Source organism: Anomalospiza imberbis, chromosome 2 (genome assembly GCF_031753505.1).
Source record: "Anomalospiza imberbis isolate Cuckoo-Finch-1a 21T00152 chromosome 2, ASM3175350v1, whole genome shotgun sequence".
Classification (NCBI taxonomy): domain Eukaryota; kingdom Metazoa; phylum Chordata; class Aves; order Passeriformes; family Viduidae; genus Anomalospiza; species Anomalospiza imberbis.
The window spans coordinates 50,665,397-50,692,226 of record NC_089682.1 but is presented as its reverse complement, the minus strand read 5'-3'; the positions used below and the strand labels follow the sequence as shown (position 1 = coordinate 50,692,226).

General features: G+C 40.8%; 1 protein-coding gene across 2 annotated transcripts; it reads left to right on the top strand.

The window, feature by feature from the left end:
- The first annotated feature begins 1,077 nt into the window (after positions 1 to 1,077).
- On the top strand, positions 1,078 to 22,201 carry NXPE3 (neurexophilin and PC-esterase domain family member 3). Of its 2 annotated transcripts, XM_068180876.1 has the most exons (7): positions 1,078 to 1,096; positions 2,265 to 2,314; positions 4,211 to 4,423; positions 11,614 to 12,374; positions 13,995 to 14,068; positions 16,899 to 17,105; positions 17,985 to 22,201. In XM_068180876.1, exons 3-7 carry the CDS (start codon positions 4,331 to 4,333, stop codon positions 18,533 to 18,535), a joined length of 1,686 nt encoding a protein of 561 aa, XP_068036977.1. In that variant the 5' UTR covers positions 1,078 to 1,096; positions 2,265 to 2,314; positions 4,211 to 4,330; the 3' UTR covers positions 18,536 to 22,201. The 2 variants fall into 2 exon arrangements, with proteins under 2 accessions (XP_068036977.1, XP_068036976.1); XM_068180875.1 differs by lacking the exon at positions 1,078 to 1,096 and having other exon boundaries at positions 1,637 to 2,314.
- Positions 22,202 to 26,830: the final 4,629 nt, after the last annotated feature.

Below are 26,830 nucleotides of genomic sequence, written 5' to 3'. Positions count from 1 at the left end.
AGAAAATTTACTCCTTAAGAAGGGTAATCTGTTGCATATACAAAACACTTTATGAATATGCATATATTTTATTTAAAACAAGAAATTCATCTGGTACTTGTCAAGAAATTTTCTGTAATCCCCAGATGCCTTCCAGTCTAAGTCCAGCTTGAAGAAGTTCGTTTCTGCTGATAAGGAAAACCATAAACTCCTCTCCTCTGGAAAATTTATGGGTTTCTGTAATTGTTATCTCTGTGTGAAGAATTTCTTGATTATCTTCTCCTTTTCTTGAGCTAATGAAAAGAATACCTTACACACATAATTTCTATTTTAACTACTAAAGCTTAATTTTAATTACAAAACTACATTTACTATAATATTAAAATGTTAATACAACATAACTTTCCAACCTAGCATAATACATATAGTAAATATCTGCGTAGAGCCATATAATATGCATTTTTCACATCTACCAAACTAATTACAGATGTCCTGCGGATTGAAAGTGCTGCCCGGCTCTGGTGCAGGGTGCAAAGCTCAACACTGACTGTGTGCATGTCCTCATCAAGCATCTTGAAGTCCTGCCCTCAGTTCAGCTGCGTTTGCCCAGTTCTGCTGTGCTGGGCCGTGCCTGTGGCCCCCGCTCAGCCCCTGCAGCTGGTCTGGGGCCAGACTCTCCTTTCACAACCTTCAGGCTCGGCAGCTTTGAGCTGAGATGGTTCGTGTCAGAGCCTTCTCCCTTGGCTGGGGCTGCGGCTAGGGTCCCATGGTGATGCCACTCAGGCCATAGTGCCTGGCTCCGCGCCAGGCTCCCCACAGCCTGCTTTCTTAGGCTTCACCTGCGGTGGCTCAAAAATTACAGGGACGGCGGTGTTGTTTTTGTTGGGTTTTGTGTCCGCTTCCCTTTTCACTGCCCCTTCTCGGCACAGAGGCTGCGGTAGCTGCCGCGGGGACGGAGCCGCTATCGGGGCGGGGCGGGAGGAGGCGCGGCGGCCGCCGCAGCCGCCGGGTGAGGGGCGGGCAGAGGCAGGGGCGGCGGGAGCCGGGCTTATACAGCGAGCGCTTCCGGGTCGGGGGCGAGGCTGCCGCCTGGCCCGGGGGAGTGCCGGGGGCTGCGGTGAGGGAGCTGCGGTGAGGGAGCGCGGGCAGTGCGGCCTGCGCGGCTCGTCTGGGGAGCGGGGGAAAAGCAAAGCCTGGCGGGGCAGCCGGGGCGGCAGCGGGCTCGGGGCCGCTGGGGAGGCCCGGGGCGGGAGGCAGGTGCGGGGTTCCGGGGTTGGCGGGTGCCCTGCTCGGATCCCCCATCCCCGCGGCCGGGTCCGTCCGCCCCCAGGGCCGCGCTGCCCGCGCCGCTCGGGGTTCAGAGAGGCGGCGGCTGAAGGTGCTTCCTGCCGGGCTAGCGGCTTCCCGGGGATGCTGGGGCTGCCTTGTGCCGCTCCCCGGGTATGCCTATCCCGCGGCACCCTAAAAAGTACCGTTGAAGCAGTAAAACAGAGCTGCGCCGTTCGCATTGCCGGCAGCGGTGCTTCCTGCTCGCTGTCCCCGTCCGTGGCTCGTGGTGCGTGTCGGGTCCCGTGTTCCGCGGCCGGGAGCGCCGCGGGGGCTGCGGCGCTGCCCCCGGAATGTCAGCGGGCTGGGGGACTGCCAGCTCCCCGCGCCTTGAGGAACAGGGCGGAATCTGCGAAAAACAGCAGGAAATCTGGTTTTCCGTGTTGACAGCCACGCGAGCATCAAGCCTCTGTGCCCCAGTGACATGGTTTGGGCATCGCCAGTGGTAGCGGCTTCTCTGTGCCTTTGAGATTTGCATGACAGAATTTGGAGAGGTTGCACTCATATCTGCCTTTGCAACGCTGTTGGCTTAGAGAGCTGTGGGGATAGAGAGCTGACAGAAATTGACAACTTGGAAAAAAACCCAAAACAACAATCCTGTAATGGAGCATGTGGCATAATTTAATGACGTATTCATAAAAATGCCATTAAATTGGTTTTTGTTTTTAACATTGGGTAAAATGGGGCTTGTGGTAACATGGGACAAAGCTGAGAGAAGCGATACTTAGCAATAAATAGCAGAAAATTCAAGGGCACAGCACTGAAGTTTAAAAGAATAAAATGCTTCAACAAAATCCTTGGGTCATTGTAGAAACTAAAGTGATTTTACAGGTAAAAAGTTGTAACTGCCATTTTATTTTGTGCCACTGTAAGCAAACCACCAGTGTATAAATTTTATTAAGAAATATTTGCATGTGTTTCTGTAGATGTATTTATTTTTTAATGTATTGTTTTCCAAGGTTATCTGGCCTTTTGTGTGGATGGCTTCGGAGAACATTTCAAGAGTAGGGTAAGTCCTAAGGCTTTTTGGTGTACTTATGGGCTTCCCGTATACAAAAAATGAACGGGACCAGTTGTGATGAAACTGGCAGTATATTATACCTTTAGCATAAATAAAGCTCTAAACCTGCATTTAAATTTTTTGGGGCATGTGATATCTACAGAATACAGAAAAATTTGAATAAAAATATATGGAACAGTGTTTGTGGTATTTTTAGGTATCTGAAATTACATGAAATTACATCTGAAATTTTAGGCATATAAAATTGCGTTACGTTTTCAATGTCTTGTGCTTTTCAGTGATGTGGAAAGAATTATCAGCAACAGAATTGAAAGTTCTGGTTTTGTCTAATGTATTTGTTTTTCTTCCTCAAATGGATATATATGTCCTTAAATTACCATTTTCACGTACTCTAGGTATGTTTAGTATCAATTTACGACCTAAGCTGCTGTTTTATTCAAAATTCATATTAGTGCAGAGCCATTCCAACAAAGCTGCATTTCTGTGGCATTTTGATACTTTCACTTTAATGGATATCTTGCTTTTTCAATGCTAGTTCATTGGTCAGAAATACAATCTCTCTAATTCTCAGCAAAGCATTTGAAGTTATAATCCCTATAATCCTTGTAAAGCAATTTGATGTGTGGTCTATTTTGAGGCTGTCCTGGTTATACCAGTAATGTATATCAGTTTTCTAGCCTGTGTTGATTTGATAAATAATTTTTCAATCTTGATATTTAATGTATCAGTATGTTTCATTTAAATGTACACAGCATTTTTCATATAGTCTTAAAACTATAGGTACTATATATTATATTATCTTAATTGTATAAATTTTCTGTTATACAATTTATAGAAAGTTATACAAGTTTATATAATCATTTGATTATGTTGTTGCACTTGGTGCATGGTTGTATGAGTAATGCTGCTTTGAGGATATCTGGTTTGGAGAGATTGGTGTCTTTTGAGTGTCTCTCCTTGCCATCTATTTTCTGTTTCCAAGTTTAGAGCTTCTGCAAGAACAGTACCCTTCTTGCTTGCAAAAAGACTGCATCAAAATTGTCCTTCTCAGAAAGAAAGGAAGGTTTAAGAGTCATTCTGAGCAAGCATTGAGAACTTTATCAGTGGCTGTTAATTCTGTGATTTTATAGGAGATCAGTCAGCAAGCAACCTTAAAGGAACTTGTATGAAAGTTAAAGTTTATGAAAGACAGTACTATTATTAGATTTAAAGAACCAGAAACACTGAATCCCAACATATTGCATTCTTTCTGGAAGTTTATTTTTTTTATTTTTTAGAGCTGCATATGACTACCTGAGATAAAAGGAATGATAAAAAAGCAAAACAGGGAAGATGTAACATTATAGATGTTGCATGAAGTTAAATTTTAGTGCTTTCGACTCTCTTAGGTATCTCCTCTTTAATGCTACAGTTGATTTATTTTCCCCTCTTCCCAAGCAGAAAACCGGAGGAAGTTTTACCTTGCTTATCTAAATTTGTTTCAGACACCAGTGTTTAATAACAACTTATCGGAATGTATAAAACAGGTAAATGATAGATGTGTAAACCCACAAGCTTCTGCTATAAAAGCTAATGGGAGATGTCCAAACCCACAAATTTCTGTTTCAGTCTGATTCTGTTTCTGTCTGGTAGGCCACGGTGGTGGTGTGGCCTAACAGGTGGTGGTTATTTGTTTTTATTATAAGGGTTTGCTTTGGAAGATCCAAGAGAATTATGTAACATGATAGACAATGCTGTTCAGATTAGTTCCACAAAAAGAATCTATGTTGACTGTTCTATTGTGCTAGTTATTGCGCCACCATTTGTAAGCTTTCAGTGCAAAACTTGACTTTAGTTCTGGTAACATTTTGGGACTTAATATAGTATTTGCAAATGCATTTGCAGGAATGAAGTGGAAGTCAACTGAATTCTCTCGTGCTCTGCTGAGACGAAATGACATTCATGCTTGCAGTGAATGGAAGTCATGGCAGTGCATAACATGGGAGGGAAAGGGACAAATGGACCATGTGGCGTGACTCGTTCAGACTGCAGCTCTTCTGCCTGCTCATGGCAGTGCTGGCTGTTGTGGTACTGGTCCATAACTTTTTTCAGTTAGAGGTAAGTGGAGCCTGTTTCTTCTCCAAGATGGCTTGAGCAACATTACTGGCTTTTGAGTGTAAGGTTAGAATTATCTTACTTCCAGCATTTAGCTATAAATTGGAATCACAGAAAATTCATAGTTTGTGGGACAATAGTTGTAGAAGTTGTATTGTCCGACAATAGTTGAAGGCATGTCTGGATGTATTTAATCCAATACCTCCCTCAAAAGGCTGGCATCAGAGTTAGCTTGGACTGCAACAGGGTATTTTGACTTTTGACCATATTCAAGGACACTCATATTTCGCAGCCTACCTAGGCAGCCTGTTGCAATGCTGCATCCCTCTTAGAGGGAAGAATGTTTGCCTTATGTACAACAGGAAGTTGCCTTTTATCCTGTTAGAGTGTACTTTAACTCCAGTTTCTCTGTGACTCCCCTGTGGGTAGTGAAAGACTGCAGTTAGGTTCCCTTTTGGTCTTCTCCAGAATTAAAAAAGATGCTTTGGTTCCTTTAGTGTCATTCCAGTTCCCTAATCATCTCAAGGGTTCTTAGCTAGTCTTGCCAGCTTTACTCTGGCATGGGTTGTCCAAAAATCAGACACAGTGTTCTAGGTATGACTACACCATGGTCAAGTTAAGGAGAACTCTAACTTTGCTCAGTCAGCTGCTTAGCATCTTGTTAATTCCTTGCCACAGTGCTGTGCTGCTGACACATGGTGAGTTTGCTGTCTCCTGGAATCCCTAGGTCTTTTTCTGCAGAGCTGTTACTAGCTTGTTCATCTCCGGCCTCTACTGATGCAATTTTTATTTACCTTTCCCTTTTTCCCTCTGCTGTGTCTGTCTTGCATCTTTCTTCATCTTTCTTCTCACTTCAGTGCAGAGGTACTTTCAAACTGCTTAGTCAGTAACCCCAGATTAAAGCCAAGGAGGATGAGGATCTGTCTGTGGGAGCCCTGGAGGCTGACCCTGCCCACTGGCTTCCTGTCTGGCCAGGCCTTCTAGTGCTGCATTTGGTGGATGAGCATTGTAATGCTTAGCCTAACACCTTGTAAATTATAGCTGTCCTTTGTGCATGTCAGCCAGTCAGTGATTGCTTTATGCTTTTAAGTTGTGTATATGCTGCTTGCAGAATCTTCCTTCCTCCTGGCTAGTGATGCCCAAATTAAATGATCCAAAAGAGGGGCTGTAAAGCCCCCTCACCCCACACAAAATACAGTTGAATGGGAAGAGGATCACATAAGGGTAAGGAAGATGTTTAGGAAGTCTAAAACCACAAGGGACTCAGGATCAATAACTGAAGAATGAGTGTTTGTTACATATTCCAGTACTAGTGGACACATTAAATAAAAACTGCAGATTCTGACTTAAAAGGAAGCAGGAATATTTTTTATGGATTGCAGCAAAGCTACAAAAGCCTTTGCAGTTACTAAATGCATATATTAAAAAAATCTGGATGAATGCACAGAAGAAAAATCCATTAGAGGATACTAGATATTAAAGATGTTTACCCTAGTGTTTAAGAAATCTGAACCATAAAGGGCTAGATGGTGCGTTAAGTCTACAGGAGGAAATGGCACAGCGTGTTTGGTCTGTTTTCTTTTCCCACATACATGCTGTTGGAAACTATTGGCAATCAAAATATTGTGTTTGAAGGACTTTTGGTTCAAGTTAGCATGATCCATTTTGTTTGTAGGAGGTAGCTTTTGTTTTCTCTTTCTGTAGTTTTATTTTGTTTTGGGTTTTAACCTAGGATGTTGCCTGAGGAGTGTTGATATTTAGAATCTTAAACTGTTTTCTTTCCATTTTAAAATTACATTTCTTAGAGAAAAAGGCTCTGGCAGTGCTTTGAGAGTGAAATGGAAAATGCAGGTTGGGTGTTCGCTCTGTGTTTTTTCTGGTCACTGTCCATGATAAGTGTCTTTGTTGCCCTTTACATATCTGCTATTCTAACCTCCGTTAAGTATTGTGTTGCTGGTAAATCTTTACACTATAACATGCAACTCTAACCCCTTCTGTTGCCATGACTTTCCTGAATGGACCTGCTCCTGTATTTGTCTTGGCTCTGTTTTCCAGGCAGTCTAATACAAGCATTTATGCTGCTTCTTTTCAGTCAGAGATCAAAGCCAGAAAAACATCTTATAAAGCTTTCACAGAATATCTGTAACCAAATCCATTCAGGCTCTGGAAGGAGAGTTTATTGTTGGCTACTGTTGAGAATGTGTTTGTGAAAGCATCAGACATACTTCTCATCCCCAGATAATCCAGCCTAGCTGGCTAAAGCTCAAGATCTAAGGCAATCGTCAGCTAGTCTCCCTTCTTTTTTGCTTTGGGATTTTATACCTTTTAGTGTTGGAATGTTTCCTCTTAATTTCTTAAACTACTAATGACATCCTTGCAGTAGTCATACCCATGTCAGAATTTTACTTTCCTTATCTTGTGTTTAAACCTCCCCCCCAAAAAAAACCCCAGGCTGTCCACAAAAAGTTTGGTAGCCAGATTATTATTTACTTTGCTTTTTATTCTGGAATAACTGTTCCCTTGGGGTCACATAGTTGATCATAGAGTACCAGAAGAAATGTGGTTTTATTTTAATATATTTTTTTTTCTGTGAATATAGCCAGACAGATAAGAGGTACAGTAATTCTTTTTGTGAAGTATCAGAATATTGCACAAACATAATGTTTTCAGGATGCAGAAGGGTTTGTGTATTTGTACCAGTGGCCTTTAGAGTGACAGAACCACTTTGGGATTGGCTGTTTTATTTAAAAACACCTAGAAGAGAGAGTGTACGTAGAGAAGGGAAGCTTCTTGCCCGGACAGAGTATGAAATCAGATAGCTGAAACTGAACAAAAGAACTGTGTAACAAAGTTTTAAATTCTTGCTGCTAAACTGCAGGTGCCTACAAAAGATAACTTTATCTTATTCCAATTATTTCTGGAACATTTGGCTGCCAGGTAATGGCTTTTGAGGACTGGCTTTGACACTTAGAGTAGTTTAGTAGCCACTTAGTGCTGTGTGATGGTAATGATAGCGAAGTGACTTCATATCTGTCATAGACAACAAATAAAGTACCTGGAGTGTAAAATTACTGAATATAAGATGACTGACCTTTTAGGAATTGGTATTTGTTCAGATTCAGATGCTGATTCCTGAAACTTTTATTTCCCCACTGTGCCTGTTACCTGGGAATCTCCTGTGTTGTTTCCTGCTCTAGTGACAGTGACTTATGCATGTCTGCAGCAGCTGTTCAGGATGTACCAGGCCAAGGCAGGAGCTAACAGCTGCTGGAAGATACTGAGCTTTGAGGTGGAGTTCACCTTTTTCAGCAGCAATAGAAATACTCAATGTTTTCATCAGCCACCTACATTGTGGTGTTGAACTAAGGACAGGTGTTCATTGCAGATCTTCCCAAGTATCTGTGACCCATCTAGAATATCTTTGAGAGCATTATTGCCTGGGTTAATCTATATGTTGTATCTAATTTTTGCTTAGATCGTGGTGAGTATGCCAAAAGCCAAGGAGATGAGCTGAAACTTCCATTAGTTCTCATAAAATACAGCTTCCTTTTTTCCTTTTTATGACATCTCTAATGCAGGAACTGCTAGTGGATTTATTTGTGCTTAACTGATATGTAATCTCTTCTCTCCTGCCTGTGTTACTTGGCAGATAGCCATTAAATTACTTTGTGGTCACATTTGGGTTCTGGGTAGCTTCAAAATACAGTGAACTAAAAAAAAAATTATGATAGGAAAAAACGAAACAAAACAAAAAACCTAAACAAACTCCTCCCACACAAACAAAAAACTCTCAAACCCAACAAACAAACAATACCCCTTGGGAATTGCACTTACTATACATGACGCCTTGAATGGAGTATACATGGAAATAAGCAAAGCAGGTGTTATCCACATGGAGCCTGTAATGAACAGTAAAAGAATCTGTGTCATAAAGGAAGAGTGCTCTTGAGAAATTCTCTTTATCTGTTTTTCAAAAAGGAATTCTGTTTAGTTTAGCTACTAACTACAATAGAAAGTCCTCCATTCTGCACAGTCCCAGGATGACAACATAGGGAGCCAGAGAGGGAAATGCCAAGAGGGAGTAGGGAATGGAGTGGGGACAAACTAAGCCAATTATTTACCTCAGAGCAGGCCTTGTGTATCTGTAGGGGCAGGAGAACTTAAGTACTTGTTTGGAGCTGAGCCTGGGAAACACTTAAGAAAGGAAGATGGTTTTGAAAGCTTTTATATTCCAGTCAGGGATCATTGTATTAATTGACTGAAGCTTTTTCTGCCTTTACTGGCAAAGAGAATCTCTGCAATATTTTCTCCTGTGAACAGCATACATGATGTAGCTTATTTTCACATATAAGCTTATAATTCTGCAACAATACAGGGTCCTGGTTGAGCTTGAAAGAGGGCTGTAAAGTTGAGCAAGGAGGCTGGAAAAAGAATGCTCCTTCAGGATGTTGAAGAAGCTCTGCTTTTACCTTTGTGGAGCTTCCCCCTCAGGTCTTTTGAAGATAGAATGAGGAAATATTTGTGGTAAGATCTATTCTGCTTACTGGGACATAACCTGGAGATGCTGGAGTGACAGTGCTTGTCCTTGTTCTCAGCTGTGTACAAGTGAAGAGCTTTGGCCTTCTGCTCTGCTGAAAGTCTGTGTAGGTGGACTGATTTGGAGACATCAAACCATATTCTGTTTTCTGAATGAGTTTGTTGGCTTGGCATTCTCTGCACCCTTTCCCACTGAAAGATATAGGTATGCCCCTGGAAAAACTTCAGAAAGCCTAGCTAGGCCAGAAATGGCATCTCTCCATCTCTGACAGAAATACTGGGTTAAAAACCCTGAGGAAACTTATAGAAGATTAAAAATAGGGATACATAAATTTTTAAGCTGTCTTAGATAATCATATCTTCTTAATTTGAAAGGATTTGTTTTTCCCATGTCCACCAACCCAAAGTACCAACCATTGAAGAACCAATTGAAAACCAGAAAATTTCTCTTGGGAGCTTACACTGAAAACAACAATTAATTGTAACACATATTCTCTCTTTCCACTCCTCTTTATAAAATGCATAAATATTTTTGCTGAGACATTGTTACTGACTTATTGGATGCATCAAAATGTATAGCAAACTTTAAAAAATATTTCCATGCAACATTTTCTATTTCATATATATATATATATATATATATATATATATATATATATATATATATTTTATGCATGAGCAAGTGAAGGGAAGAAGATGTGAAGATATCTAAAAATAGAAACTTTGCTTAATTCAAGAATGCATGTAGGCAAGATTTAAAGTAGAACTTTAAATCACAGTAGAACTGTGCCTGAGATTCACTTTCAGCTTTGGCTGGAATTAGTCCAGCTTTTATTACTGGACTAATAAAAGTAATGTGCAGCATACATCTGCAGCTTGGCTTGCTGCAATGGAAAACAAAAAAAAAAAAAAAAAGAATTATGACCTTCGGGGAAATTTATTAAATCCTGGGTGGGAATATAAAACAGAAGCTAAAGCTTGTATTGTGATGTTAACATCTAGTGTATAGATGGGTATATGTCAATTTATGTTTCAGAGCTACAGCATAGCAATTTAAAGTCTCAGGTTTTATAGTTAACTTAGATATCAAACAAAGAAGATTTTGTGTATCCATCCTACATCCTCATGTGCTCATCCTCTTACTCTAAAGCTGATCAAAACCAATTTATGTCACAAACTTCAGAAGCCTATATGTATCTATTGCTTCTTAGGTTTACCTTTCTTCTAAATAAGTATGTAGAATCCCAGTGTGGTTCAAATGATTTTTCAAATTATATTTTCATGGCCTAAGAAAGGTTTATAACAACGAATAAGGCTTTAATAAGAGTCTTGTGACTTTTAGTACATTACTGAGCAGTTAGTTAAGGAGGAAGTAAATGGAAAACACTGTGTATTGGTAAGTACAATGGTATTTTTAAAGATTTCAAATAATTTAGTTTGAATTTTTTAGCAATCTTTCTAAATGAGCATATAATCTGATGCTATGTGAATGATACAGTGTACAATTTTAATCTTTGCTTGAAAAACTATTCTCCTTTTTTATGAAATAGAACTATGGATAAGTTATACTATATATACCTGGTAATTAATTGCTCATTAACTGCTGATTTTGTGTATATTTGAAGGGGTTTTTCTTAATTTGCTGATTAGACGTCTCATGGGTACCTCTGGAGTCTTAGACTGTGCTATTTTTAAAATTTTCCTAGTGCAAACCTGCAAAATTATGTGATATGATAAAGAAGATGGTATCTGCAGTCATTTGCATGCAAATACAGTTTTGGACACTGATATTTTTACACAAAATACAGTTTTTTCAAGTTGCAGCAGAAGCCCCCTCTCTTACTTTAGTTTTGTATTTAAGTATTTTAATTTTTAAACTCTTGTGTGATTAGGGGATGCTTTGCTTGCTGCTTCATTTGGTGCTAGAAGCAGCTGTGTATAGATTTTTGAATCTTTTAAATAAACAAGCAGGGTTTTGCCTTTTAGTCCTAGCTTGTGCTGCACTATTCTACTTGCCAACTGGCTCATGAATTCATTGTCCCAGGAGGATCTGGGCTTTTGTTCTTTTATTTCTTTTAATGTGTACATTACAGGGAAACATGCATTTCAGATAATAAGCCAAGAAGTGATGTGAGCATGACCAGATAAATGACTGCAGCTGCTACATGCAGCAAACCTCTCTGGAAGGCATGTGCACGGGGTGCATCAGCTTAACCTGCAGTGGAACATCTCAAAGAAACCCTATTTCCTTGTGTCACATAGGGCAGCTATTAGAACTCATGGTGCTCCAAGACTAAAATGTTACTGCAGAAGAAAAGAAAAAAAGAGTTATAATTTAATCATCCAACCTTTTGTCTTTTTTTTTTTCACATTACTGATATTTAGAGAATGTACTGGTAGCTGAAACATATATTGGATATGATCTCTTTAAAAGTTTGTTTGCCAGATCAGGATAACTACAGGTTGCCCACCTGTTTCCCTAGAAATCCCATGGTTAAAGTAATAGATTTAGGTCTTCTAGTGAAGTTGCTTCATTTGGTCAGCTTCAAAGCTCTGTAAAGCAAAGCCCAGTTCTTGGGATCATTTCCTGACAAAGCATCCATTATTCCCAGTGTTTCTTTTCATAGCACAGCTCCAGGTAATCTTTTTCTCCCCAGCACCTGGATGATGACACAGTTTCAGGATCGAATTGGATTACAGAAAACAATGTCCAGCATTCTCTGTTACAGACAACCAAAACCACCAGGAAGCCTTACTGTGGGTATACGCAACAGAGCTTGTCCAAAAGGGAACAAGCAGAGCAGGAATCGTTGCTTGGTGCAATACAGTGGCCAAAGCCCCCTGATGGCAAAATCGCCTTTGCACAAAGCACTGATCCCACACACAGTGACTTTGTGATTGTGAAACCCAGCAGGTTCTTCAAGGTGGGTGATCAGTTAGAGGTACTCATTCGTATGAAGGATTTCCAAGGAAAACCCAAGCAGTATGGTGGAGACTATTTACAGGCACGAATTCACTCTCCTGGGCTGAAAGCTGGAGCAGCAGGAAGGATTGTAGATTGCCATAATGGCCTTTACAAAGTCTTCTTTACCTTGCTTTGGCCAGGAGAGGTCAAAGTTTCTGTGTCACTTGTCCATCCGAGTGAAGCAATCCAAGTCCTCCTGCGTTTACGAGAGGAAAGGCCGGACAGAGTCTATTTCAAAAGCTCATTCAAGTCTGGGAGGTATTCAGAGACTACAGAGTGCAACGTTTGCTTGCCTGGAGGTCTCCCAGTCTGTAACTTCACAGATCTCTACACGGGTGAGCCATGGTTCTGTTACAAGCCTCGAAAACTGTCCTGTGCCAGCCGAATCAGCCATGCCAAAGGTGGATATCTGAAAGGTCTTCTGACACAAGAGGAAAGCCTCTTTTTCCAAAGGTTTGTATGTTGTTGAATTTATATATATTCAGTCGTTTTGTTTGTTTTTTTTTTAATACAAACGTTAGCCTGTTGCTTAAATATGACACATTGCCTTAGAGGAGGAGTGTATCTGCAGGACCAGGTGTTTGGTGTTAGTTGTTGAATAGTCTGTTCCCCTCCATTCACCTGTGCAAGAATTTTAGACAGCAATCTTTAAGGAGGTTGGCATGTAGTTCTCTTTCTGTGCTTTGAATTCAACTCTACTGAATTTCACAAGAGCATGCTGTCTAAATCTGGTGTTTTTTTGTGGGGAGGGGCTGTTTCCTTATTTCCTGTTTCCATACCTTCACTTGCAATATTAATAACAATGCTTTGAGAAGTATTTTTGTCCAAATATAAACTACCTGAAAAGAGTCCAGGTTTTAGGCTCATTTTTACAGACATTACCAATTGTTTTTGTCCTCATCAAAAATTACATTAAATGTGTTCCTTGTTGCTCAATATGGCTTTCAAATCTTAGAAACAGTTTTCATAAAGAAAACACTTGGTGGAACAAATTGCTGAGCAATACCCATGCAAATGGAAATTATATATGCATGCTATTTCAAGTGTCAAACTAAATTAGTGTCACAGTCATGTTTTATTTCTGCATTCAACATAAAAAAAACCACCCAAACCATCTCTTAGTGCCTGGGTACGTCTGACAGAACTGCTTCTTTATGAAATTACACAGCTGAATTTAGATAAAGTTAGTTACTGTGTAGTGTCAGATTTGTAGTTGTAGACTAATGCCTTGCTCTCCAAAGATATTGTAGGAAAGGCTTTTGGCATTATGTTCACTTGAGGCCTAAATTGGGAAAGATTTTAGAGTAGCAGCTCCAAATAGTTTAATTTAGGAAAGTATATGTGCATGTTCATAACCAAGACCAGAAATAAAAAGTAAGCATCAGTAGAATTTTTTTTGGCACTTCTGTATCAAGTTTGTAAGTGGGTCTTTTGACTTTCAGTGTCTCTGTCAGTCCACCTGTAAAATATAGCTTATATTTATTGGTGATGTTTCCATATGGGAATGGGAAAGGTGTTTTTCTTGGTTTAGTTTTGATTGTTTATTTGTTTCATTCAGCTCTGAGATCCTTGACCAAAGTGGCTTAAAGAAATTCCAAATAATTTATTTCTTAAATGGAAAAAAAAATAGACAAGGATTCTCTTCAAAACAGTAGAAAAAAACAGAACAAGATCTTAGTATTAGTCAGCTGGGAGCTGCTGCTGTGGCCCTGTAGCCTTGCAGTGGTTTGTCCCCACAACTTCTGCAAGCTGGGAACATCTCTGGGGCAAATCCCCAAAAGCTTCCTGCAGACCTCTGACAGCTTGATTGCTTTATTGAGAGTTGTGTCAGTACAAGCATGCACAAGATTTGTGTCAGTGCCATGAAATTTTGAATTTGGATCGAGAGTAGCGATGGTGGTCTCAAAGTAAATGCAGAGTGAATTCAACTGCAGGGAGTAGAGTAAACTTAGAGTAAAAATTTGTAGTGTTGTCTGCTTATTTGAAGTGGAGTAAGAAAACAATGAGATTAATATTGCCTTCAAGTTTCACAGTAACTTTTACAAATATTGCTGTGTTCATTTTTTGTTCAAGTGACGTGAATATCAAAAGGCCAATACTCTCCAGTGGACCTGATTCAGTCATTGTAAAGCCCAAGGCATTTACAGGTAAGGTGAACTGCATTTTTTTAGCAAAAAAAAAAAAGAAATCAAAAGAAGAGAGAAGTTTGTTCTCTTGGCCAAAAATGTCTTTTATTTCCCCTAGCATTTACTCACAGTGTAAAACATCTTAGAGTAACTGCTTACCAAACTCTCAATCTAATGAAAACAGCTGTGTTGTGTTTCTTAATTTATTTCTTTGTTAAGAATGTTGTCTAACAGATTTTGATAACTTGCATTTAATTATTACTATAATTTATGTTACCACAGGATGTCAGAATCTACAGTTCTGGACTAGAACCTAATTGTTTTGTGCCCTTTCTAAGAATAGAACAAAGACAGTCTGTACTAAAATAAACTCAGAGGTTTTATCTCATTCATATCCAAAAGCAAGCTTTTTATACTTCTAAAAAGTCTGCATAAAATGTGATACATAGAGAATTATTTCTTAAATGAAAACTTTTCATTTTTTTTCATAAGGTTATAAGAGATTTAAGGTAGAGTTACTGACCTGAGCAATAAAGTCTGAACAGAAGGCAACTTACAACATTTCTTGCTTTTCGTTTTACTGTTCACTAAAAAAATACAGTTCTGCTACTAGGCTTGCACATTTTACCCTCCACCTCTTTTCTTTGTCCAGATCCTTCAGCTGATGTGTTTTTATTACTTTTTTAATCCTGTATGTTTCCTGACAGAAACTGCTGCAAATTAAAAATTTGATTGTCACCCTTCTTCCAGGAGCTAAGAATGATCAAAGACTGCCAACAATGTCCTGACAATTAATGCTAGGTTAAAAAGGGGTTGACAGTAGCACATTTCCTCAGGGAAACTCCTTCCAAGTAAAGCAGTCTCTGAATAAATTGAACTCACTGGTATAATGCTCGTGAATGTGTGGATTTGTTAGGACTGATGATACACACAAAGTCATTGTTCTGCTGTTGTTCTTTTTGTACATGTTTTTCTGTGTGGTGGTAAATGTAGATCAAGTTTTTTAAAACCTTTCTTTTTCTGACATACAAGTTTTTATTTCTATCCTTGGTTTTTAACTTCAGATTGGAGCTTTTATTCTCTTTTATAAAATTGCAAAGTAAGGGCCACTTCTGAATTCTGGGCCAAAACTGATATGATACTATACACAGAGTTGAAGTGCTGATTTACTGTGAGGCACCAAAAAGTTGTTCTAGTACCACTTATGTATATATATATATAAGAATCTATCTAAAAGGTAAAAAATTGAATTACTTTTGCATCAGAACTGTGAATTAAACAGACTCAAGTTGTGAATTCACATTATGAATTAATCTTTAACTGCATGACCATGTGAAGGCTTTTTTTTTCCCCTTTCTCCTGTTAATAGATATTAGATGAGTCTGCATTATTAGCTGGTTTTTTTTTTCTTCCTTATTCCTGCTGTCAGATTTAAAGAATCATCCAGAGATGGAATTTTCTGATGATAATTGTGATTATATAATTTGTTTTACACAAACATAATAGTAGTTTGCGTTTTTAGTGTCCCTGTGAGGTCTAAGGAGGTTAACATCTTCTAACCTCTAAGGTTAACATCTACTAATACAACATGCAGAGAATATTGAATAGAAAAAGAGCTGTTAAAAATATGCTTATTAGGAAAGATGGTTATGGTTGGCTCTGTGTGTGTTATAATGAAGCATCTATCAGATGATGCTTTTGGGCCCTGGAGTTCCGGTGCTTGTACTTTTACATAATTTGAACAGTCCCAGGCATGATTTTGGCTTTGGCAAGGTGTGCTTTATCAAACAGCTGTAAGTTATGACAGGGCATGGACTGTTCGTAGCAGTCTCCACACCAAGCTGAGTAGACGTGTTTAAACAGCTGGAAGTGTCTGGTCCATGCAGCTGGTGTTTGTGCTGGGGAAGATCTCCATGCTTGTTCAGCTGAGGTATTTGAATACACAAAAATGGCAAAGGACAAACCTGAAACAACCTTATGGAACGTTGATGTACCAATATCACCAATATCACCCTGGTTACTGAGAGCAATATAGCAGTATTTGACTAATATAACCATGAGATTGCAGTTTCTCTTCCTGTAATCTCCTGTAATCCTGACACCTTTGCTTGCAAGGTATTGCTCAACTTCTGCAAGTTAAAAAGGCATCGTATGGAACAGAGCTTCCCTAATGTGTAGCTGCTCCTCAGGGGGCTGCCTGTCCCAGGCAATAAATGGGGAGGGGACTATATAGCAGAGAGAAAGTACGAAATCCATGGAATTAGAGACTCTTATAATTATCATATTCATATAACATTTTTGGTCATAGCTTCAATTCTGGCATTTTCTGGGTTTGGAGGCCTTATTGTTCAGACTTAACTCTTCTAGAGTGCCGGGGTATGTGTTATTCCGTAGGAGTAGGTTTTTGGGTTTTGTTTTGGTCTGTTTGGGGGTTTTGGTGGGTTTATTTTGGGTTTTTTGGATGTTTCTCTGAGTGTTACCAGGTTGTCCCCGCCCGGTCGGTGTCCCTGCCGAGCAGCGCTGCCGTGCGCAGGCCAGGCGCTGGAGGGCAGCAGTGCGCCGCGGCAGGGCGGCCGCAGCGCTGGGATCCGCCGCGGCATGGGGAAGATGCTCCGCTGGTCTCCCTGCCTCCGCTCCTGTCTGCCGGGCAAACACCCGCCACTGAGCACTTCTAGCGCAGGGGGAAAGGTGGCAGATGCGTTTTCACATTAGCGGCAGAGATACCGTTTAATTTAAACCAAGCTGAACTGTAATCGGCCAGCCAGGTCTTGTCAGCAGTTGCTGACTACATGTGAAGATTATAGAGGCTGCTTTGGTTGCATGTTAATTTCAAAGGATTTTTCTCTTCCAGATTCAACCAGTATGGGTAGAGCTGAAGATCCCACAGCTTCCCCTTCTGGTTATTATTATGAAGACCAGTGGAGGTCCAGAACACGTTGGATCCATAATTTTAACAAATCAGATGACATAACCGAGTGCTTAAAAGGAAAAGTAATCCACTTGTTTGGAGACTCTACAATAAGGCAGTGGTTTGAATATTTGACAGCATTTGTTCCAGGTAGTTTTTTGTTATTCAGCTTTGTCCTTAAGGACCCTTACAAAGCCTTATTTCTCACATCTCAGACACAGAGCTGTTTTTGCTGCGTGACAGTGACAAAACAAAGGAAGAGGAAAGACAAAACCTCATCAGAAGCCCTGGCAGACAGTCAAATTTTTGAGCAGACACTGAAAACATGTAAACCTTGTAAATGGGGCCACCAGGTATCTGCAAAGTTGTCCTTGTAACAGGACTGCTGCTGTGGTTGTGAGTTAAGGTGCCCACCCCGGGAGGCATGGCAGAAAGTCACTTGAGTTGCCATTGTAAGGCCTTGCAGCATCCCAGTCACAAGAGAGATTTTGGAATGAAGCAGCAAATTACCTCCATTGCTGTTTATAGTTTTGGGACCCTTTTCCTTATTCAAGTTACTTAAGTAGAAGAATTTCAGTAGACAACTAAATATTCCTGTCTCCTTCATCCCTTTCCCCTGAACTGCTTCAATTGTGTTGGAATACAGTCTTTGAGCTGCCTTAATTCCTACAACTTGAGGTAAACTTTAAATTTAATGGAGTCCTAAAATTGCTAGAAGGGCTCTTGGGAACCCTGGATTCAGAGAGTAACAATGACTATTTGGAAAATTTATTTTTCACAAGAGAGAAGGAAATAGTTTGGGAAACTTGGAAAGGGCATTGACAGCCTTATGAAATCCAAATGTGCTGTCCTGCAGATTTCAATACCCATAAACTCCACTCTGAAAAATGATGCTCACCTTCTGTTTAATTTTAGAAATATGTCCAGATTTCCTTATCTACTCCTGCTTTGCCCTGTGGTCAAAGCATCTTGTTGACAGTTTGAAGTTCTTGTGCCATCTTTCGCTAACACTTGCTCCTGGGCTTTCAGATCTAGTGGAATTTAACCTGGGCAGCCCTAAGAACGTGGGCCCTTTCATGTCGGTGGACCTGAAGCACAACATCCTGCTGAAGTTCCGCTGCCACGGGCCGCCCATCCGCTTCTCCACGGTGTTCAGCAGCGAGCTGCGCTACATCGCCAACGAGCTCAACAGCATCGTGGGTGGCAGGAACACTGTCATAGCCATAACCATATGGTCCCACTTCAGCACCTTCCCTGTGGAAGTGTACATCCGGCGCCTCAGGAACATCCGCAGAGCCATTATCCAGCTGCTGGACCGCAGCCCCAAGACTTCAATCGTCATCAGAACCGCGAATGTTCAGGAGCTTGGGCCAGAAGTGAGCCTCTTCAACAGTGACTGGTATTCCTTACAGCTTGATTCTGTCATGAGGAAAATGTTCTCAGGAATTGCTGTGAACTTTGTGGATGCTTGGGAGATGTCTCTGGCTCATTATTCACCACATAACCTGCACCCTAATGAAATAATTGTTAAGAATCAAATAGATGCATTTTTATCTTACGTGTGCCCTCTGCAAACTTAGCACAAATGGGTATCCCTATGTCGTCTTTTGCTATAGCCCAAGTACAGTTGCTCTTTTGAGCTGTGGAATGAGGCTGGATGACATGGAGGAGCTCTGGGTACTGTACTCGCATGCAGGATAAGTAGGGTGGCCTTAAAGTCTGGGTAGCTGTGAAGGGTGGTAAAGAGGAGTTGACTCTTCAGGCCATATCTTCCTGCAAGGTTGATTCCTTCAAGCTTATCATTCATACCTGAGATTGTTAGAGAGCACCTTAAATTAAATTGGCAGGATTCAATAAGAGACTATTTGGGTTATTAGCTTTACTAGTTGTCTGCGCTGTACGCCTAATTTAATCCGTGTGACACTGCTTCTGGCGCCAGGATCTTGTTGCTCAGAACAGTGTGTGAAACCTGGGAGGGATTTTGGGAATGGTCTTTCTCTCAGCATTCCAGAGCTTAAGGGATGCCTCCTCCACTTGTGTGTCAGAGAAGCACAGTGTCTGTTCTTGTTTCCAAGTCCTAATTAGAAAAGTGAAGGGAATGTACCAAAGTCACCAATGAGGAAGCACAATCACAATATCTGTAGAATTAAGTCATGAGGAATTTGCTGAAATTCGATCGAGCAGCCTAGTTAGGTAACTTTGTTGTTTACAGATGGCTGCTAAATAGAGCAAATAGCTGGTATTTTAGTTTCGTTTCTTGTACTACTGAATTTCTTTTGAGCTTTGATACACTGTCTACTTCTTGATTTATCATTTGCAAGGATATGTGTGTTTTATGACCTCAGTGAAAACACCGTCTCAGGCAGTTATTGCAAGTTCAAGTTGCAGGCTGCCTACTTGAAGCTTAAAGTATTTGCTAGTGAAAGTGTTTCATTTACCAGTGAAAGTGTTTCCATTCTCTGCGAGCTACAGCCGTTCCCTTATGCTCCTGGGAAGCCAGGCTGCCGACACAGGCTCCACGCGCGTCAGGATGGGCCGGCAAAGCGACCCGAGGGCCCCCGGTGTGTTTTGGCAGTGGTGGTCAAGGCCGTGCAATGACTCCTCTTCAGGGTCTGGCAGTTCTGTCGTTTCTTCATGAACTTCACTGCTGCCAATATAAAAGGTGGAATGTCCTGCACCCAAAAGCCAAGCATGCCCAGGGGTGCCTTCATATATCTGCTTGGCACAGACCCAGGTTTGTTGGTGCCTCTCCAGCCTCCTGGCCTGGCATTTACTGCTGCTTATTTGATTGAGCCTGTCTAGAGTTTTAACTAGAAGCACTTTGAAAACAGTTTTTATTAAAGTCAACTCCCAAATTAAACAGCTGAGAAGTGTTCCATGCTGTTTTATCTTTGGTCCCACTCAGGCCAAAGCCAGTCTTCACTGGCTTGTGTCAAAACCAAGTTGAGTCTTTGTAAGCAAACTGAGAAGATGAATAAGGCAAATTGGCAGGTTGCACAGAATGAAATTATCAAAATATCTTTATGTTAGAAAAGTTTCACCCCTTGTTAGGTTTGCTGCTCTCCTAATGAAGTTTGTGCCCTTTGAGCCCTACGAGAGCCAATGCTGCCAGCTACAGCAACAGTGTTTCTTATTGTGTTCATTTTAACGGGCAACTGAGAAGTAGTTTAAAAACAAATGTAAATTAGTTTAGCATGTAAAAGACATCAGTACTATCCATCTATATACGTAACAATTTAAAAATGTTTAAACATGTCTGGAGGAATTGTGTACACTGAAATAGCACCTATTCTTAGCTTTTCAAATAAACAGTTAAGAGGTCCAATTTGCTGATTCCTACTGACAACTGCCTCACACAGCATCTTCCCATACATTAGCATTAGGTAACTATTTCTTACATTAATATGGTAATGGCAATTTATCCTCTGCTATAAAGAGGCCACACCAATTCAGGTCTGGGAAAGTAAACTGCCACAATGGAAAATGAACTTTCATCTTTTCCAGTTGTGATTTTTGTAATAGGTAAAGGCTTTCATCCTGAATAACAACTCTATCCTAATAATGCTTATGGAAATAGGACTTCAGACTTCTTTGAAGGAAACTACTTAATTTGTGGACTGACCATTAGATTTAACTCATAAAGCCATACTGTGTGTGGAAGTGTTGTGGCTGCATGTTTCTTCTCTGGGTGTTGTAGTGATTGTTACTGCTCCTCAACAGCAGCTTTATATCACTGTTAGCTACCGAGCACAAAGAGAGAAGAAAATATTCTTTTGAATGCTTTCACAGTTGAGGGATATAGAACAGAACTGCTATTAGAAAAGGTGTCTAATTGCCTTCTGGTAGAACCTAATCCTTTAGATTAATTAGATTAATTTTTTTAATAACAGATGAACTAACTTATTGGTAATGAACTTCAGGGAAGTTATGTTTGGGGACACTGTACTTTTAGATGTTATTCAGGTGATCTATGAAGAATTTTTAATATCTCTTCTCATCTTGTTATCATCTATCTCATCATGTTACCAGTTGTGTATGTATGGGATATGCAAACACAGAAGCAATAAAATATTTTTAAATCACTTTCTTTAAACTTCTAAATGGATTCTACTATGGACTTAGGTTAAGGTGTTGCTTATTTTTGAAGTTACTTAATGTGAAACAGTACTGGAAAGGAATTTCTCAGCATCTGTTAAGGATCTTCCTCAACACATAAAAAATAATTCACAGGGTTTTCAAAGCCCTGTCTTCCCTTTCTTTGCATTTTCTTCTTTTGAAAGGAAGAAATTGTATTATTTTTTATATTTTTATTATTGTACTGATAATTTTGATTATTAATCTTTCATTAGATATTTTTTAATTTCTTCATTCAAAATCCAGCTTTCTCAAATTCCAGTGAAAGAAACTTAATTTTATTTTTTTATTAGAAGATTTCAGAGTAATTTATTTATAAAATAAGTAAACTCCATTTTATATATATTAGTGTTGCACTGTAATATTTTGAGAGTCTTGTTTCTCATGTGTATCTTCTTAGGATGATTTCTTCCTTCTAGAAATATAGTAAAAATGTTAGTTGAATCGTTAATGAGAAGGGAGGATAAAAAGCAAAAGCTTCCCTTTTTTCAAGCTTTCAGTTGCTTTTAATTTCATCTGCAAATGTAGCACTGCTTAATGAGATTTAAATTACCATTTTTCATTGCTTTTCTTGTTGTAGGTAAGCAATTAAAAATGGAAACTTTGCTTACCACAAGTGTCTGTACAACTTTTTATGTACTGCAGGTGACAATTTCATGGATACATGACAAAGACGAAGGTTTGAAGTTGCCTTCTAGAGGGGTGGAGGATACTGGGGTTTTGTTTTGGTTTTGTTGCAGAAGCATGGGTTAAAACATTCTTCCATTCATGACAGTTTAAGTAACAGCAAAAAACTTCAGTCACAAATGTGTTTTTCATTGGTAAAGCACTTACTCCTTAAGTTCAGATAATTTCATATATATTTAGAATGTTTGGAAGGCTCTTACTCACTGTTGGGAGGAGTGAAGAACTCTGTATGTTATTAGAGAAAGAACTTGCTTTGAAATAACTTGTTTTTTTCTAATATATGTATGTTATTGTAATGCTTACAATATACAAAAGGCTCTACTGTCTTGTTTCCTGATGTGATCAGAAAAACAATTTAAATAGCCAGAAAGCTCAGAGAATGAAAAGTTCCTAATAAAGAGGGCAAGTTTACTTGAACCATTTAATCTGATTTAGTCTCAGTTTATCTTGTTTGCTGTAACCACATGTCCTTTATATTTTTATAGCTGCATAGTAATTCCCTTAGTTTTACCTATTATATTTTGTGCTATGTGTTGGATAGGAGTTTCACGCTATGGTTTATAGATTAAATTCACTCTAAGTAATTTTTTAAATGTGATTTGTATTTGGAGAGGGGTGATCTGTACCTGACGTGAGACCTAGCACGGAAGCACACTGATGATTCCCTCTGTTGGTATGTCAGGCCTGACACATAATAAAAGCTTGTACCTAATACAGGCTTCCTTCTTTGAGGGCTTTTGCACCCTGACTGACCCACAGGACATCCTTAAACCACTTCATTTAAAAAAGGGTGAAGAGCAGATGCAGCATGGTCATTGCTTCTCTATCTTATGAACAGTTTTAATTTAAATAATGGGAGAAAAATTGATGAGAAATGTGTCCTGTGAGTCAATCAGAGTGTTCAAGGGCTGTAGGGCATCCTATACTGGTGGGATGTGTGTCCACTGCCCCATGAGCCCAAGGGCTGTGTTTGCAGGGGAGAGGGAGAGAGTGGCTGCCTGGCACAGACTGGGGAGTCTCGGGGATGGCCTAAGGGTGGAGGATTTGGGGGGATGTCCACTGGCTTGCCTTGGAGTTAGCTTGCAGCCAGGGTTCACAGCTGGGAAAGTAGCAAGCAGGGCGCAATGCCCTTTGTGCTGATTCCTGACATAGATAGCCAAAAATAGCCTGTTTGACCAGGCTAAAAATCCCTGAATGACAAAGTCCTGACAGCTAGGAGAAAGTGCTGAGGCAGTATTGCCATGTATTTGTTCTGTTTTTCTGTTCCCCTTTCATTCTGTGCTGACTGTTGAAGGGGGCAGGGTAGGGGCAAGGGCCAGGGGTGTGATCTGGGTGTTGCTCACACATTCCTTCCGAGCACAGAGCTGGGGCATGGCCCAGCCTGCTCTGGCCAGTCCCAACAGCCCCGAGGGGACAGGGCAAAGGCAAAGCAGCTTCTTCCCAGCATTTGGCTATGGAAACTGTATTGTGTGCTGCTATCATGTCCAACCTACATCAGCCTTCCTTCAGCCAAAAATGAATGAGAGAGGCTGCAAAGTATGAGCTGCTTTTCAGTGTGGTGTTAGGTCAGGCCCCAGGCCTCTTCAGAGGGGAAGTGAGAGTGATGAGTAGGATAGAGAGGGGAAGCAAAAAAGTAGGATGTAGTTAAGGAAAACAACATGTAAAGGTCTTGCTCTGTGACACCAATGAGAGGAAGAAGGTCAGGGATTTGGTCACGTGGAGATTGATTTCCAAAGGCAGTGCCAATTGTGTGGGACAGACTCACTCCTCTGAGAAAGCACATAGATGTATTGCTCCACATGTTTTAAAAAAGGAACTGTTCTTCCCACCCAGGCTGCTCACCCACCTCTTCCTCTGTGCCCTCCTGACAGCGATGACACAGCAATCATGTTAAGTACAGTTCCAAACTCTGTTTGCAGTTTGTTTGAAGCCCTGTGTATTGTGTTCTCACATGACTGTAGATGTGACAGATATCATAGCTGGGAACTTTTAAAAAGAAACCCAAAGCATTTGTAATCAAGCTAAGGAGGAGAGCACAGGCAGGTTTTCATCATGCACCAAGTGCTCCTCAGAGGCTATGGTGACTCAGAGGAGGCATGTAACTTGCCTGAGATGGCATAGGTTGCTTGGCAAGGGCAGGGGCTTGAGCCTCATCCATCAGACACAGGGACAGGAGGCTCACCAGGGATGGCAAAAAGCCAAAATGACATGGTTTCTGATCTGGTTGGAATGGGGCTTCATGTGTTCATCCCATGGTTCAGCCCTGCATCCTCAGTTAGCAGTGTATAAGGTAACTTCTAACATTAGCTGTCCTATTTATGGTGCAAGATCAGTGTATTTGAAACCAGGGAAATGTTTTATGTCCTTGAATCTGGATCTTTGGGTCTTCCTGAATTGTTAATTCATCACAGTGCTTGTCACCCAGATCTGAACTCTTATATAAGGGAGCCTAGCTTGTATCTGGGCAGTGATTCTAAAATCGTGTCCCAATTACTATGTCCTCCTTCACTGTTGGTGTTACTAGCCTCTTGTGAGCATATTCAGTGGCCTTCTGGGGTGATGCAAGCTGGTCTGCTCTGTGAATCTGTCATGGTGAATTGTACAGGAGCTTCTCTGCTTGGAAGGGGAAAGAGGTTTTTTTGTGGGGGAATGCTAGAGAATTGAGTGTGTGAGTTATTTTCTGTGAGCCCCAGATGCGGAGTGAGCACATCACTAAAGCTAAGTGAAAGTGCAATGTGCCTTCCCCCACATCACAACTCTGTCAGCTTGGGCTTAATAGATTAATCCCTTAATGAATGTGGCCAGAAGAGGGCTTTGAGGCACTGAAAAAGAGTCTGGGATGACTCTCAAATGAAAAACATAAGCCACAACATATTTGTCTTGGTGGTGGTTTGTTTTCTAACTCCTGCGTAGTTTGTGTTTTGAAAACAAATGTCACAAATACAATTGAGGCTATTTGACTTGAAGTTTGTGAGTGAAATCAGTTGATGACATAGATTTGATAATTCTTAGCTTGAAGACTATGCTTCAGAGGATTATTTTTTTCCTCAAAAATATTATTTTAAATCTGATTTTTTTATCCTAAGCCACAAAAGGATTGAGAGGAGTAAACTTTACCAGGCTAGAATAGTATACCTCAAGTTACTTCTTTCTGCAACATAGGAAATTAAGCAGTGTCCGTGGTCTGAGAGCAAGACTTGCTGAGCCAGTCAGTGTCCTCTGGGTCAGCCATCCATTAAACATTTTGTCCCCTCCAATTTTTACTCTCTCCTTCCCTGGTCAGTTCTGAAAATGGACAAGTGCTTTTCACCCTTTGTCCTTGTGCTTGGGCCCTCTGAAGGCACCTGTTGTTTTTTGGTTCAGTTTGGTACAAGGCTGTCCCTTTTCTCCCTAAATCTCTGCTGCAGGCTGTTTGCAATGACCAGGAGTATTTATATGACAAGCACTATTCCTCTGCTGTGGGGTGGCAGCTCACTCTGAAGGACCTCACAGAAGAGCTTCCAGGTGGGACATACCTGTGGGAATGCAGTAGGTGAGAGGCATGGCAAAAGGAGGACATGCAGTAAAAGAACCATGACAAATTACAGGGTTTTTCCCCTCTTGCCATCCTGCAGTCAGTTCTTTCCACTCCTTCCTACCCTTTGGTTTTCCCTGAGCTAGGTGAGTCATGCTTTCCAGTCTTGCCTGCCCTCTTTTCTGAGTCAGCTTCTCTCAGGGAATTGTTGCTTTCTCTCAGGGAATTGTTGCTTGCTCTCAGCAAGGCAGCTATTTCTGTCTCTAGCTGTTTCTTCCTTCTGATGGTTTCATATCTTTCTGCTCCACGTTTGTATTTTCCCCTGTGTATTATTTGCTTTTGCTGTGCCTTGCTTTTGCCCTTGCTTTGTTAAGTAAAATTAGAAAAAGAAAGTTACTTTACTGAAAAAAATATCCTGTCTTAAAAATACAATAAAAAATATCAGGTGCTCCAATAACAAGCTGATATTATATTTACTTTACATTGTTGTAAAATGTGTTCAAAATATATATATATTCCAATATCAGAAGTTTCATATCTGCTGGTTGAAATGTAGGTTCCCCATGTTAACACATTTCTTCCTGATGTCTTGTTGCCCGTGTTCTTGTGTGCAACATTGTTACAAGTAGATATTTTCATTTGTGGCTGGAGTCATTACTTTGCTTCCTGCCCTGCCACACATCAGCCATGACATTTTTACTCTTCCTGTCTTTCTTTTCTTGTTGGACTTGGATTTTCCTTTTCTTTGCAGCAGGTGCTCACCTCTTTGCACAGGTGAGTGGTGCCCAGGAGGGGGCTGACCTCCATCACATATTCAGCTGATAAAAAATGTCCCCTGTGATTTTTGGAGTCAAAGCGCCTGAGCTGCCCTAACTTCAAAGGCGGTGACACCTGGGAGAATGGACGAGCTCAGTAGTGCTCCAGGTGCTGCTCCTACTGCCTGTGGTGTTGGGCCATCTGTGCCTCTTTGAGGCTGCAGCCTCCCCTCTTTGCAAAGAGAGATCTCTATACCTTGTGAAGGCACTCAGGTCCCCAAAAGGCAGCAGGTTTTGCTTCACAGCTGCTGCAGGAGACACCAGGGCAAGGGTCCGGATGAGGCCCCACCCTGACACATGTTAGACAAGACTGAGGGCACCACGGGCCTTCAGTGAGCAAACAAATATCATCCCCAGCTGGAACAAACCATCCTGATTTCAACAAGAAGTATCGAGTCCATCAAGATTATCAGTTGAACATGTTCCAGCGATATAATACATCTGCGAACAGGAAGATGGAGCCCACGCAGCATTTCCTGCCTGCAGGGGGAAGGTTTCTAATTTATCACCTTTGGGATGGAGATGTTCTCTCCTTCCTCCCTCCTGCAGCTTGCTGAGACAGGGCAAGGGTGGGAAAAAAGTCTGAGGATGTTCTGTTTGTTTTTAACATCTGTGTCCCAGTGCAGGAGGCACTGGGGGCACAACGGGCAGGGGGACCAGTGGCCCGATGTTGGTGCCAGCTGCTGGAAATTGTATCAGTTAGCTGCACTTGGGAAGGGGCAACA